Raw genomic sequence first — 15,884 nt, 5'->3', positions numbered from 1 at the left:
CAATATTTACTGAGTCCATATGCCTTTACTGCCTTGTATTAATAGTTTTACTATCTCTGTCTAGTTATGAACATATACTGCTGCTGAAATTTCTGCTTTTTCATGGCATGTTTATAAATTATGTCCTGTTATCTCAGTTCTATCAGCTGTGTTTATAAGGAAAGAAATATGTTTAACTTCCGATTCAGTTTCCAAGTTTTCTAGCTTTAGCTCTACCATTTGTTATCTGTAAGCAGTGCTGACTGGCTGTATCATTTCTTCCTGAATTCTTGATTCTAAGGTTGATCAGATGTTTAGTCAAGGTAATCTTACCTAATTAACCTAATATGATTACTCAAATGCTTTGTAAGTTATTTCTGTTCCTCTCTACCTGTGGAATAGTAGTACTGCTACGTTAGAAGAGCTTAAGAACGTTTTTCCCCTATACCAAGAAGACATTCAGTAATATCTGTATGGCAGAAGTTACATATATGGTTTTGTATATCCCAGTGCTGGGTTATGCCATTTGGGGATCTTTCTATAAATGTTTCTTTTTCACAGATTAAGAAAATGCTTGCCTTAATTTAATTTTGTGAAATCCTATTCAAACTCCTTATGATTCATTTTCCCTACATGCCAGCATAGCTCTTTGAGTCAAGGCTTAAAGGAATAAATGCAAGACCTCAGGTTGGTTTTACATTTTTAGGTAACTCTGAGAGGTCAAATCAAATCGTTCAGGAAACAGTGCTTCACCCTATAATTTACTGAGCTATAACACAGGAGGAGTCTTATCAAGGATTGATACAATGCAGAGACTTCAGCATTCTGCATGAAGCAGCAGAGGTTTAGGAAGAAGCATGACAATAACTTTAAGACCACATGAACAATACTGATAAAACCGCTTAGATAATATACACCTTCCCCTGGCCTTCAGTATGTAAGGTTCTCAAAGCTGCTATCCATATACCCATTGCTTGGATGGAATCAGGATATATAGACCTGAGGCTTTACCTAAAGGGAACAGGTCAGGAGAAAGAAAAGAGTTTTAGTCATCAGCTACAATATCATTCCCTTCAGTAAAAGGTTTCCAAGCAGTATGAGCCATGTCCGATTGTAGTTCAACAATGCTCTCAATTTCTCCTTGGTGTTAAATGTTCCTGTAGCTCTATCTGTGATGACTGAAGGCTAATGCTTGCTATAATATTAGATAGCAATGTGGCATCTGGTATTCGTGAAGATTTTTTGAGGCTTTGTTTGGCTTGCAAACTTCATGCCTGTGTAACAATGTAATAATACCTAGAAAGAATTCTAAATAAAATTGAGTGCTACAACATGCACCATAGTCAAGGACAGCCATATCTGATCTTTACATGGATCTTCCACAGAAATGGAACAAGTGTAATGCTTGCTTTCGAAGTGTGGTGTAGTCTGTTGTTAGTATATCTAGAAGACTATATATCAAACAGAATTAAGGTTGTGGTCTAGCCCTTTGTCATTATGAAATTTTCTGTAATGAAAATCTCATCTACACTAGAAATATGAATTTCTCTGGTGTGAGTGTCCTCAAGAACTAGTGATTATTGTAAATGTTGCCACCTTCCATTCTGAGCTAGGTATGCCTTTTCTGACAGGTTTTCTTAATATCAATTCATTGAAAAGTAAATATTTAAATGAAAATCTAGCACATACAACCAAAATGGCCCAAATTTCTTTCCCTTTCAGGGCATGGAAGATAAATCACAATGCAAACATGAACCTTGTTGCTTAATGTATTAATGGAAAATGGCTATTGTCACAATACAAAGCACCAAAGAGTGGGAGGCTATGATCTCTCCGGCTGATCTCTCCAGGTTGAGAATTCATTAAATTCTGATGCTGTGGACTTGGGAAGGGGTGTGTGTTGGCACAGCTGGCATGGCGGCCTGTGCTAGGGACACGCTCAGCCCCAGGTCAGAGTCTGTTTTGAGGTAGTTGCTGCTAAAACCTGCATTGTCCCCCATGCAGTTATAGAGCAAACCAGAACTATTTCTGGTTTGGTTTAAAAATGCTCTGCTTAGGTGGTGGCCTGAAATGAGTCTTGAGCCGTTCTGCATTAATTCACAGTGGGAAAGTAGGTGACCAAGGCCATAATTTGTCACTGGACCTGAATCATGCATGCAGTATTCATGGATTTGGCCCTCTACTTGGAAGCAACGGGAAATAAAATCATAGGAATTACCTGGACACTTACTGCTTTGATTTTGTACCCTTCTGCCAAAGGATGCAAAGAAATTTGTTGTACGGAACAGCAGTATTCCAGAACAAGCAAGAGGAAAGTGGGAATGCAGAAGGAACCAGAGTGAGCAACGTGAAGCCCTGTGAGGAGTAATGCACTAGATGAAGCTCCACATAGGAGCCATTTGTCAGCTGAAGTTGCAAGTAAACATAGAACAAAGAACTGTTTGCAGGCGATTCTGAGATCCACGTGAGAGATCAGATCTTCTCTGAGGGTTATACTCAAAACTATGTTGAAGTGTAAAAACACCGAGCTTTCACTTAATTAAAAAAAAAAAAAAACCCAAACTAGAATATTTTCAGGATAGGTTTGATTGTCAAACTCCCCACAACATCAGAAAGATAATAAATATCATCCTGAGTTTATATAAGAAGGGTGTTATTTTAAATTGTAGTATGTTGTTTACATACAGGTCAGGCACAATTTATTGTAAATATGTTGTCAGATTAAGATTTTTTAAACAAGTAATTATTTGCAAATATCTTCCCATTCTCTGCACAGCTTTGCAATTAATAGAAAATGGATCAGTATGTTCTAAGAACAAATATGTAGTACCTAATACAAGAGAATGTGACTTTCTTCCACACTAAAGCCAACATTGCAGTGCACAGAAATACCAAATCTGGAGAGGAGCAAACTGCTATTTAAGAAACAGCCTGGAGTGTGTGAACATTAAGAAACTAGTGTAGATTTTAGCCAAACTTGCCTATTTTCATTTTTAGCAGTGTTTCCGCCACTTGGAGGAGAATTTGCTGAGTAAAGGTGGTGACGACTTTCATTACCTTTCTAGGTAGACAGCCTCATTTGTCTGCGTGGAGGTGATGAAATGCAAATACAACTGCAAAAATTCATATGTCTGTCTTTGCCTTTTGCTCTCCTGATATAACAATAGCGGTGTGAGCAAACTCACAGGGTGCCACGGTTCTCTCTGCCTGCCACCAGCTCTGCCTAAGGCAGCGGAGGAGCTCAACAGTTGTTCAGCTTTGTCCTAGACAAATAAATAAATGAATGCAGGTGTGGTTCCAGAGAGGATTTCATAAAACAAACGCCAGAGCAAAGGTGGCGTCTGCCTCCTAACTAAACTAAAAGAGGACACGAGGTATTTGATAAACCAGAAGAGTTGCCATACAGCATCAGACTTAGCTTTCAGTCATTTGAAGCTGTATTTGAAGGCCTTAGAGTTCAAGGCATGTCAATAATAGCACAAAATATGCCTTGAACGCAGTGAGCTGTTTGAAATCTTTCTTGCTTAGAAGGGAACAAGGAGTGCTGGGGCTTGTACTGAATATGTGCTTCTTTTATTAAGAAATCTTTATTTCCTTTAAAATTTTGAACTTTTTTGAACATCATCATTACTGCTAATATTATTTTAATGTTAGCTCTGTAACTTTGTTATCAAGTGTTCTGAACATGTCATGTCAATTGTTTTCCCTTTTTGCTATAAAAATATAAGGAAAAATAAAAGCCTGCCCCTGCAGATTTGGGGGAATGGACAGTCTTGAAGATAGTGCAAAGAAATGACTTCAACTCAGCATAGTGAAGGAGGAGAAGTCAATGGGAATATGTTACTGTTGAGGTGAAAAGAGAACTTTGTAGGAATGAAAAGAAAATTAGTGATCAAAACCAAGTCAGGGATGAGAACAAAGTCAAAGACAACCGTCTCCAGTCAGGTAATAGTCGTCCAGAAGAGCAAGAGTGGAAGCAGCAATCAGTCTGTCAGTGTTAGAAGGGAAATGAAAGTTGTAACAAGACTTTGTCAGGAAAAAAAAAGTCAGAAAAAGATGCAAATTTATGCAGGGGAAATGATTTAGTAAGAGTGTCCATAGGGAGTCACAGAAACTTTTTATTAAAATGAGTTTCAGAAGAAGCTATCAGATTTAGAATTTTTTACAAGTCCTATTTGCTGAGAAGATGTTGCACAAGAGCATTTTATTCAACTTAATTCCAGACAATTTTTTTTTGAATTGTTCAAATTTGAAATTCACTGAACAAAAACCTGATAGTTACTCGCCAGAGGCAGAAGTACAAAAAAAAAAATCCTACGTTATGCACAATGGTGCTGTCTGTCATGGCTAAAAGACTTAATTTACAAAATGTACTAAGAAACAAAGGGCTTGCTTGAAGGCTATAGGAGGAGTTAATTTTCTTTAAAAATAATGCTGATAAATATGCAGTTTGGTCCCAGGATCTTTATCGATCTTTATAGGTCTTTTTCCATAACATAGTTATATTGTGAATCTTCATCTTTGATGGAGTTTTGGGATATCTGCTTCTATTCCTGTTGTAGGAAGAGGGGACATACAATAGTTCCAACTGACAGATGGCATGATGGGGTAATGAAAGATGTGTTCCACTAGCATTGGTAAATATTTTAGTTGCTTTGTGTATGTTTTCTAGCGTAAACAAGAACATTCAGTATGTAAGGACTATGTGTGAATAAAACTTACAGGAAGCAGTGGTCTTTCTTCAGTTGTTGACTATCTTTAAAAAATATATGCAGAGTAAATTTTGAAATCCCTGGGAATGATTAATATGGCTCTGGGTATTCCCTGTCCATGTAATTTTTCAGTGTCTTTTCAGAGCAAAGACCTAGGGGTGTTAGTAAGAGTGATGCATTTCTGTGGGTTTCATTTTTACTCAGCTTTCATTAAGTAAATTGAAAGGGAGTGTTCACAGAAACCTCTGAACCTTTCAGAAAGCTTTGTGATAGAATGTGTGAACCACGAATTATAATTGAAAAGACAGATTTCAGCACATTCAGAAGATTTTCAGAAAACAGGTTATACTTGTGCTAAGATTCTTCATTTCAATATAATTACTGAAAGTGCAAGTTATGGTAATGTGCCTTTATTCATAATGCTAATTGGGACCACTCAAGAATACTTTGGGGAAGAAAGATAATTTGAATACCTAAGAAATACTAAAAAATAGGAGAATGAAGCAGACTAGACATTGTGCCTAGGAAACAACCAACCTTAATTGCACTCTGGAGAAGCCTTTTTCCGTGTTGCTTCCTTTTTTTGCTTAGTGCTGTTGTCAGGTGGTGTCACAGTGTAGTTTCTGGCAGAGCTTAAGAGAGCCCTAGCAGGTGCCGAGGTTCTGTTGGAGTCTGTTTTGGAGCTGCTGCACTGCACTGAGTTGAGGCTTCTGGCCTAGAAGGCAGGCGCAGAGGCCGTGGGGTTTGTTGGGCAGGCTGTGCACGTGCTCCCAGGCAAACCCCTGAGAGAGAGGTGCATGGTGAGTGTAACCAGCACCCAGGCTCGTCCAGCATGGGTGTTACACAAGCATTGAGCGTCAACTCACTGAGCGGACCTGACCAAGAGAAGGGCTGGGTAAGTTACACCCTCTTAATAGGGAGAGCAGAGATCACACAGTCTCTAGACACAGTGACTCCCGAGCTGTCCCTTGGGCTGCTCAGTTCTGCGTCATCTCTGGTGTAGGTCAGTGGCTGTAAAGCACATTCAGACCTCAAGGGAGTTTATAGAATCCCTGATCCCTTGTAGAGTAGAGATCTCTATTTTACTATAATTTCCCTATCTTTCATGTCATAGCCTTGTATGCATAATTTGACTCTTTTTTTTCAGCAAGAACTCCTGTGTATAAATAATTGCAGCTTTAATACTTGAGAAGGATAAGGAGAGGCAGAACAATTAAAAAAAAAATAGGAGTGATGGAGTATTTGGCCTCAGTGTGCAAATGACATGTAGTTTCCAAAAACATGAATAGGAATAGTTATCTTACTTTTAAGACTCGCTCGTTTATTTGAAAAAACATATTCCTCAAAATTGAATTTGTGGTTTTGGGAGCTAAGTATAGAAAGTTGCATAATGCCCCTTTAAACGTTGGTGACTAAGAGTGATCGCATCAAATAAATATATGCAAATAAATATAGCATGCATGGAGTTTGTTAAAATATGATTTGTTCCATTGCAAGAGTTTAAATCTCATCAGTGTTTGGTTACACCTAAAATACAATATAAAAAATACACTATGCATGATATACAAGTTTAAATGTTAATTTACTTCAGGAATGATAAGGAGATGGGGAAAAACGTTTGGAAAGCAATGCATCCTATCAAGAGTACTCTGGGAAGAGAGTTAAAGGACTTTTGTGAAGTAAAAAAATATGTATTTGAAATTTCACTGGTTGCTGTTCAAGTTGACCTTTAAGTTTATCAACAGCATTATTTTCCATTTTCTCTTCAGGTGCTTCATTCCGAATGCCTACGCTGCTCTCTTCACAGCTGCTCTGGTGCCACTCATGTGCTTGGTAGTGGTTTTTGTGGTCTTCATTCACGCCTACCAGGTGACCCCACAGTGGAAAGCCTACGATGATATTTTCAGAGGAAGAACTAATGCTGCAGGTATGATAGACAGGCCAACTCCAGGGAAACAAAGTTTTCAGAACACTTCTGGGAGTTTTCAGCTATCCAGAATACCCCAACAGAAACCACAGTTGGGTGAATACCTAAGCACACGTTTCAGATGAAGCAGTGGTCCCTTTGAAATCTGTGAAAATACCTCAGTGATTAAAGTCGTGCATGTGTTTCGCTGTGAAACCCAAGTGCGGATAAGTGATAATTTAAGAAATGAGTATCACTGGTGGTCTAGCCTAGTAAGCAGTGGAGCAGCCCTGCCTGGCAAGCCCTGTTAAGGCTTTGGGCTGCAGCGAGTGGCCGGCAGGGCTCGGGGCAGCCTGTGCACAGCCCTCCCGAGGAAGCAGCGTGGACTGGCTCGTCTCGTGCTGCCCGTGGGACTGGGATCAGGGGTTGCTAGAGCCGGGCTCTTCTGCATGGCCCAGGGCCTGGGCGCAGCCTCTGGCCCTTTCCCTTGGGCTGTAGATGCACTCGGAGACTGCCCGGTCAGAGCAAGTCCCGGCAAGCCGGGGGATTTGGAGTTAATGCTTCTGTTTTGAAAGTTGCTAGTGCTACTTGTAAGCGAAACATGCTTGAAAGAAGAACTCTGTTTCATGCAAAACAGGAAGTGTTGGTTGGTCTGTTCTGTTAGAACAATTTCAAATACAATGATGTTCCCAAAATAAAACCGCAGCAGTGCAGAACAGTGCAGCAGCCCTAGCTGTCTGTGGAAAGCTTAGAATAATTCCTGTCATGGGGGTCTGTGGAAAAACAATTGGTTTTATATGCAAGTCAAGTATGCAGATTTTAGCGGGATTATACCTGTACTGAAACCTGTTGGGTTTCACCCAACTGTATGAAACCAGATAGATTTTATAAACTTTCAAAGGATTCTTGAATCTTTTTTTCTTAATCTGCAGAGAAACATCATCTAAACTTAAAAGGAAATGTAGGATAATACAAAATTCCTTTCAGTAGTCCAGTAGGTGTTCGGATTTATAAAGAAAAGCTGTCTTTTTTAGGATCATGTACTTAGATTTGCAGTGACAATTACAGCATGTAGATGAGGATTTCTGTGTGTTTTACTTTGAACATTTGATGTTTAGAAATATGTTATTTTGGGGGAAAATGAAAATAAATACTATAGATATATGATCAGGAAATTCTGTCAAATATATATTTTTTTTTCTTAAAAGAATATTAACTTGCATAAGAATTATACAAGTATGGATAAGCTCTGATAAACTTAGCTTGTAAACATGATCCTCAGGACCATGCTTTTTTTGTATGTAATATGATTTATTCTTTCATTTATTTCTGGGGATAGAAAAGGGACTTCCTGAAACAATCAAAAGATGACTCTTTATTTAGCATTGAATAATGTAGTTTATTTGTTTATAAATACCTTTTTCTTGCTGTCTGCAAGAATGGAGATTCCGTGTTCATGTGTTGTAATGTAAAGCCTGCTTCTGAGTAGTTAAACCAAATGCTATGTGTTGGACCAATGTAAGTAAAAAGTCAGCATGGGAAATGGCAGGAAGTACTAGCAGCAGTTTCACTACTGTGAAGTGTAACACGGTACCCAAGTGTTACACTTCGGTGTCCCCAGACATGAAATAGCAGAGGTGAAACAAGAGCCTGCTTGAATTAACACAGGACTTAGGGGGGTTCTTTCCGTCCAGAAAATGGCGGGGAGAGAAGGTTGAGGGGTGAGAAGGAATGAAAACTCAAGAGGAGATGTTTCAGTCTGTCAGTAAGGACGTTGCTTTCTGTAAAGAATCGGGTGTTTTTAATAGTGCTACTCCGGTTCATTGCTGTCAAGACTGGCGTCTGGTGACCATGGCCCCCCTGCACACCGAGATGAAGCAGCTGCTGTGGGGAGCGGGTGCCCGCTGGGCTCGCAGGCCCCGCGGCGTCACCCTGTCCTGGGCAGGGTGCTCACGGCTCGGGGCCCGCGCCGGGCACCCACCTCCCCAGCGGCGCCTGCCTGCACCTGCAGCATCTTCCTCTGGCTTCTCCCTGCGGCTCACGCCCATCTTGAGGAACTCCCCGTCTTGTCACCCACAACAAAGACTTGCTACAGGGGGAAAGTGCCTTTCCTGGTCCCCAGATAGAAGATCTGTGCCCACACTTCTCCCCCTTCGACATGCAGGCAGGTAGTGGGAAGGTGAAAGCAAAACTGTCTGCAAGACGCAAGTGGTCCTCTCTAGAAAGAGGCTAAACTCCCAGCTGAAAGAAACTGCAGACAATTATGTTATATTAAGTACAGAAATCTGCAAACAGAGAAAAAATATTTTGAATATGCTTTCAAATATGGTAGTGGACACCTGTTCTTTAAATTCCAGAGAGCATCACAGAGAGAGAAAGAATATACAGTTGTGAAATTATCGTTTATACATAGATAATCATGCAGATTATTTGCATATGACTGTTTGTAGTAGTTGTACTTGCTCCCTTTCTGTGAATCTCTCAGTTAGAGGATGCTTGCAGCTGTTGCGTGATACAGCTGACGGGACACTCAGTGTGAATTCTGCAGTAATTCAGACTTTGTCATCAAAAGAATCACACCTGAACAATGTATTCTGGGTGACCCTGGCTTGAGCAGGAGGGGTGGATTAAGTGATCTGCAGAAGTCCCTTCCAGCCTCAACCATTTTGTGACTCTGTGATTCACTCAGTGTGGTCAGTAAGAAAGAATTGTTGCCAATAAAAACCTGAGTCATGTTACTAGCTTGTATATTACCATATAACCAAACAAGTGATTATTTTTTTGCAGATTTAAATGAAAATACTTTTTTTTTTTTTTTTAAGTTCTTCAGAACGTTTTCTAGCTTTCAGGAAAAGCTTGAGTAATGCACTTAAGCGGTATTTGGTTAATCTCCTGAAATTTTGTATTTTTGAGCTCTACTTGAGGAAGGCTTTTACTTATTTTCACAGCAGCTTAACGGGAATAAAAACAGTAGGGTTTATCCTCAGATACAGAATATGCTGTTATTTTCAAAGGAATTGGATACACAGGTAGCTAAGCTAAAAAAAAAAAAGTCAAAAAAGTCAAAATATTGTTATATCGCTGAAAGATTCTGAAGCTTACCATGCCAGGCAGCTCTGTCTTGAACAAGGCCTCCTTACAGAGCTACCAGGAAACGTGCTGTCTTCTACAGTGAGAACAGCTTCCCGGATCTGAGTAGCAGTGTTGCACGTTGCTGCTTTGTGCTCTCGCTAGGAGCAGGGAGTTTGCTCTCCATGCTAAAGAGGACTCCCACTCATTTTTGTTACTAGCAGAGGGACAACAAAGCTGAGTTTCGCCATATGGCTCCAAAAGAAAAATTTTGCCCTTTGGTAACGGCAGGGAGGAGGACCTGTTTGCACATGAATAAATAGTTTTGTGGAAAAGGCCTTCATTCTTAGAAGGATATCATTGATTTTTTTTTTTTTTTCATGTGTTTTATACTCAAACATTCATCTGTTTGTTCTAGCTCCTTGTGTCTCACGCAGATACTCTTCCCAGTCCTCTAGGCATTTCTCCTAGGCATTCCCGAGCGGAGAGTCACATCGCTCATGCCCTACTGTCGTGTTTTCCAGCCTTTGAAGAAAATGTCATGGCCCCGGGGCAGCTAGGCCAGCACAGAGCTACTCTTGGTAATTGTTGTCAATTGCTCATTTGTTTTGGCAGTGGCTGGGGATCTGCCCACAGAATTTATCATCCTTATTTTCTTATGCCCGGGCTTTCACTGTGAAAGCATATAATTATAAAATGAGATCGTCATTGAGAATAAACTGAAATAAATAGGATTTGCTAACTCCTAATTGGGTCAACGTGCAGTTTGCACATTTCTCACTACCCTGTCTGGAAAACGAAGTGGGTGATTTTTTTCCATCTCTCTCTCATATTGCCCTGGAATTATTGTACAGTGTCACTGTGGTGTTCTACGCAGTGATAATGCTTGCCTAGGTCAGGGAGTTTTCTTCAAAGCTGGAAGGCTGCAAGAAAGCGCTATGGGAAAGTCAAGACTTAATTATCCCTTAGAGCAGACAGCTCTTCTTCCTCACAGGTGTGTGCTGGAACATGGTGTGAAGGTTGATTTTCAAAGGATGTCCTAGCTAATTCAACTGTACTCTTTCAAAGACACACATTTGGTTTGTTGGAAAGGAGAATTCAGTTTGAACTCATTCTTTTTGCCAGCTCTTCAGCAAACACATTCTATTGACTGATTATTTTTCTATATATAGAAACTGACTTCTCAAAAGCTAGCCTTGAGAGAAGCCAAATGAAAAGTGTGCATTAGATAAACAGCCTTTGGGTGACAAATATTTAAGTTTGCAGCAAAAAAGACTGTTCCTGAAGGAAATGGGGTGATCTCAAAACAGCATTGGTATGTACTGACTGTAATTGCAAAAGGTAGAAAGAGGGATAGATTGGCAATGATTTTTTTTCTTGACAGTCCCGATATTGAAATGTAAAAACTGGACAAAGACAGCAGTCTAGTATAGCTGTTTGTTAACCTTTAATAATGTCATTAAACAATTTGAAAGTATGTAGTAAAATTTTGAGCTGAAATATCACCAGTATTTTTTTTTCCTGGTAATGCCTTTGTTATAGATGACTTCACTTTATTGAAGAATGTGCAGTAGCATTATTTTCATGCCTTAAGCATAAACATGCAGTAGAATTTACCTGATTCTGATCACTTTTGTACTAAAAAGTAACAAAATTAACTTAAAGATTAGAAAGTTAAGTTGCCCAAAAAGGAACTTAATGAAGTGTGCCTTGGATACATAGGTGTGATTTTATGTCTTCCTTCATAAATATTTCTTTAACAAATTCATTGCTTTAGAACTAGGCAGTGCCAGACCACGAGAGCTCCTCCTATATCTGCTGCCAACTGGTCTCAACAGTTTGTAAGGCAAGTATAGGTCATTCCAGCCTTGGCACTCAGGAAATGGTGCTGAGAACAGGCCTTTTTATTCTAAGTGAGAAGATATCTTTAAAACTGTAGTTACAAATATTCCTTATCCTGTGAATGATAAGATAAGGATCCCACCCAAGCTGGGTGGAGTGGCCAACACTCCAGAGGGCTGTGCTGCCATCCAGAGGGATCTGGACAGGCTGGAGAGTTGGGCAGACAGGAACCTCATGAGGTTCAATAAGGACAAGTGCAGGGTCCTGCACCTGGGGAGGAATAACCCCAGGCATCAGTACAGATTAGGGGTCGACCTGCTGGAAAGCACCTCCACGGAGAGGGACCTGGGAGTCCTGGTTGACACCAAGTTAACCATGAGTGAGCAGTGTGCCCTTGTGGCCAAGAAGGCCAATGGGATCCTGGCCTGCATCAGGAGGAGTGTTGCCAGCAGGTCAAGGGAGGTGATTCTGCCCCTCTACTCAGCTCTGGTGAGGCCGCACCTGGAGTACTGTGTTCAGTTCTGGGCACCCCAGTATAGGAGGGACGTGGAGCTTCTGGAGAGGGTCCAGAGAAGGGCAACCAGGATGATTAAGGGAATGGAACATCTCTCGTATGAAGAGAGGCTGAGTGAGCTGGGCCTGTTTTCTCTGGAGAAGAGAAGGCTGAGAGGGGATATGATTAATATGTATAAGTTCAGGAAGGGAGAATGCAGGGAGGAAGGGGACAGGCTGTTCTCACTGGTGGCCAGCGACAGGACGAGGGGTAATGGCCACAAGCTGGAGCACAGGAAGTTCCGTCTCCAGGTGAGGAGCAACTTCTTTACTGTGAGGGTGACAGAGCAGTGGAACAGGCTGCCCAGGGAGGTTGTGGAGTCTCCTTCTCTGGAGGTCTTCAAAACCCGCCTGGATGCCACCCTGTGCCATATGCTCTTGGTGTGCCTGCTTGAGCAGGAAGGTTGGACTAGATGATCTCTAGAGGTCCCTTCCAACCTTGAATATTCTGTGATTCTGTGTGATTCTGTGATATGGAAAAATCCTGAATTGTGAGATAGATACTAAATACCTAAAAGAAGTGAGGGAACAATAAACTGTAGGAGTACTTCCATCTTGAGAGGACAATATCCATCCAAGAATCAAAAGCGAGATATTGGTTACCAGTCACATGCTAAGTATAATATTTTAATCTTTATAATACTCAATGGGGTGTTTTTGTTGTTGTTTTTGTTGTTTGTACTTAGGAGAATAAAATTTGTGTGTCAGAGATTTTTAAAAACAACAGCTAAGAAAAAGCCTACAAACATAATTACAAACCAAAATAAGGAACAAAGATATGAGTAACATAATAACTGAAATTCATCATCTGCACTCGTAGAATTCACTTGGTGTTTGTGAATATGAAACTTACTGTTTCATATGCCCAAATTAGCTTTTTCCTTTAAGGAATTCTGTAGAAACAAATTAATTTCCACAAGGTATTCCTGTAAAATGTAAATTTAAAAATTATATGATATTTTGAGTAATAATTTCTGTAATTTCTGAAGAATTATATTTTATGGAGATGAGGGTTTTTTTTGTATGTCCTTTTCCTTGCATAACAGTCATAATATAAATTATGTTAAAGATTAGTCTATTGTTTGATCATATTATGAAATCGCTTAAAGATATATGAGAAAGTTTGAAGAAAAACTGAGATTTAGTGAAGAGGCCAGTCTTTCAGGTTTTTGTGGAAGTAATGTAGCCTTTAGGAGGTATTTTTTAATATATATATATAATATTTATATATTATATATTATATATTATTCATATATTTTTATATATATTTTTATATATATATCTCTATATAGATATATATTATCTATCTATATCTATTTATATATCTCTCTATATAAAATATATATAACATGTAACATGTAACATATAACATGTAATATATATGATATATGATATATGATATATGATATATGATATATGATATATGATATATGATATATGATATATAAATATATCTATAACATATGTATTTATGTATTATATATATTTATTATTTATATATATAAATTATTATTTATATAAAATAATTCTTTAATAAGCTGTTCCTGCAGCAGATCAAAAAATATGTGACCTCAAAATATATTAAAACAGCTTTGCTCCTTATTTTTGCAAATTTTCTAATGACTATTTTGTCCTATTAGGTTCCCTGGACATTTCTAAAAGAGTTTTCTGGTCTTCTATTGTTCAAGTCTGCATATCTGTAGCATTCCAGGTCTGGAATTAGATGCTTTGTTGGGAGTTCTGGATTGCTTGTTGTTTTTGCTGGTTGTGGTGATGTTAGTGGTGTTTTGCCCTTTGAAATGTATGAGAAAATCTCTTTAACTTCTTTTGTTTGGCCACAAAATTGTGTTACCAAACTCCCTTTTTGTTAAAATTGTTAAAAGCTCTCCTACTAATTTTAACCCATCACTTGAAAAGCAACAGTCTGTAGAGGTTTTACTACATTTAGGTCTTCAACAAATTAGTGAAGTTCTGTGAGGTAATATATTCTCCCCTCTCAGCTAGGAAAAATGTTTGAAAAGATGATCCAAATTTTGCAGTAAGTCTTCATGCCTAGCCAAGAACAATTAAAAGCAATTAAAGTTGCATTATCAGTTTAACAACCTGAGGGGAAGAAACCTAGTAAATATTTATAGGTAAACTGAGAAGATCATGAAAGCTGTATTATTTAATTGGTTCTTTTATTGACTTTTCTATTTTTAAGAAAAAAGTTAAATACTTCAGGCAATGGAAAAATACACAAAATTAGCCAGCGGTGGTGAGAATACAAACATTTGGATATGTTACGAATTTGTAGTGTGTTCTTTTAATTTCACAGTAAAATCATCTAGATGAATGCTAATAAAGTACAAAGACATGCTTTGTATTAAGCTGCAGAGTTTTAATATTTGCTAATTTTATTCCTTAATTTATACTTAATTTAACTTTTTCCACTGTTCAGGCTTGTAGTCCAAGGGAGGTTTAGCTGTGATATCACATATGGGAGAAGGAAGGAAGACCTTCAGGTGGTCTGACAGTTCTTTATAGCTTCATATACCTTTTCTAATGGAAAGATCTTAAGATTTTTTTCTACAGCAAGTAGCTGATTTCAATTTCATACTGCTTATTACTTACTCTAGTCTGATTCCTTTGTTACTCTTTGCCTCATTCAGATATGAGGCTTTTTGTCTGCTCAAGTGCAAATCCTTCAGTTTGACAACCACAAAATATCAGATCCTGAGCAAGAAGAAAACATTTTTGAAGAACTGTTTAGTATACATAGGGGACAGTTGTTCACTGGAGCTGGGCATTTCCATTGCTGCTTCCCTCTTGAAAAACAGGTTGTGTCAGGCTGCATCAAATTATCCTGCCATGATCAATATGTACTGCGGAGGGACAAGAGAGGTCAGCCACGTGAACAACCCTACCATTATGTTAAACTGAAGTGACATCCAAGAATCCACCTCAGTCTTCAAATTGCCATTATGTGAGTCGTCAAGGTGTGACGAGAGACTAAGATATGGGACATTGGTCTCTCATCCTTCTCTCCTCTGCTCTGATCGCCTCCAAACTTTCCTTTTCTGCTGGTTTCTCAGTTGCTCCCACCGTTTTGTTCATTTTTTCTTCCTTCTCATCCTGTCTGCCTGGGACTGCCAAGAGGCAGCAGCAGCTCATGGAGCTGCTCGTGGAATGTAGAAAAAGGTGGGTTTACCTTGGGACAGGTTTTAACCGACTCGAGATGAAAGCGCAGTGGTTTAGGAGCGTTCAGTATTTTATTTTTTTCTTTCTCTTGCTTTTGCTGTGCAGAAGAAAGCAAACCACAAAAACAAGACTAAGAGGCACTTTGGTTGGGCAATCTGGTATTTTTTTTTAGCTGAAACTTACCCTTGTGATGACAAACCCATGGAATTCGTTGCCACAGCATACTCTGAATTTTAAAAGTTGACAATAATGAATTTGAAAGGAGAGTGGATGAGCTTGTGAAAGAGATTTCCCCTGAGAAGTACTAAATATAGAGAAGCTGTGGCTGGTTCAGGAACTCCCCAGCCACACGGTACATGACGGAAATACAGGAGAACTGCTGGGAAAATTAACCTGTTTGACTGGCCAGCTCTTCTGGCATCAGCTTTTGCCGAGTGCTGAAGGCAAGGTTACTTACATTTTTGGTCTAACCCAGTACTATCTAAGCTGCTTTCATGCTACCATTGAGGAAATTGTCCATTGCACAATGTCTTAATGTCCTGGTTCATGGATTTTGTAATCAAATCATGAAAATCTGTGTCATGAAAATACTTTTTAAATCTCACCAGCTTAGCTTTTATGTAAATCACGGGACAAAATACTGC

At 39.1% G+C, this 15,884-nt stretch overlaps 1 protein-coding gene across 1 annotated transcript in view; it reads left to right on the top strand.

The window, feature by feature from the left end:
- ADGRV1 (adhesion G protein-coupled receptor V1) overlaps positions 1-15,884 on the top strand; it is a 225,333-nt gene that overhangs the window by 168,930 nt on the left and 40,519 nt on the right. Inside the window, exon 88 of the mRNA XM_026041834.1 lies at positions 6,461-6,618. Within this exon, the coding sequence (XP_025897619.1) occupies positions 6,461-6,618 (158 nt within the window). The remainder of the gene's footprint in view (positions 1-6,460; positions 6,619-15,884) is intronic.

Source organism: Nothoprocta perdicaria, unplaced genomic scaffold (assembly GCF_003342845.1).
Source record: "Nothoprocta perdicaria isolate Ctin4 unplaced genomic scaffold, notPer1 scaffold_295, whole genome shotgun sequence".
Classification (NCBI taxonomy): domain Eukaryota; kingdom Metazoa; phylum Chordata; class Aves; order Tinamiformes; family Tinamidae; genus Nothoprocta; species Nothoprocta perdicaria.
Note: the sequence above shows the minus strand (reverse complement) of the source record. Positions and strands in the feature narration are given on the sequence as shown.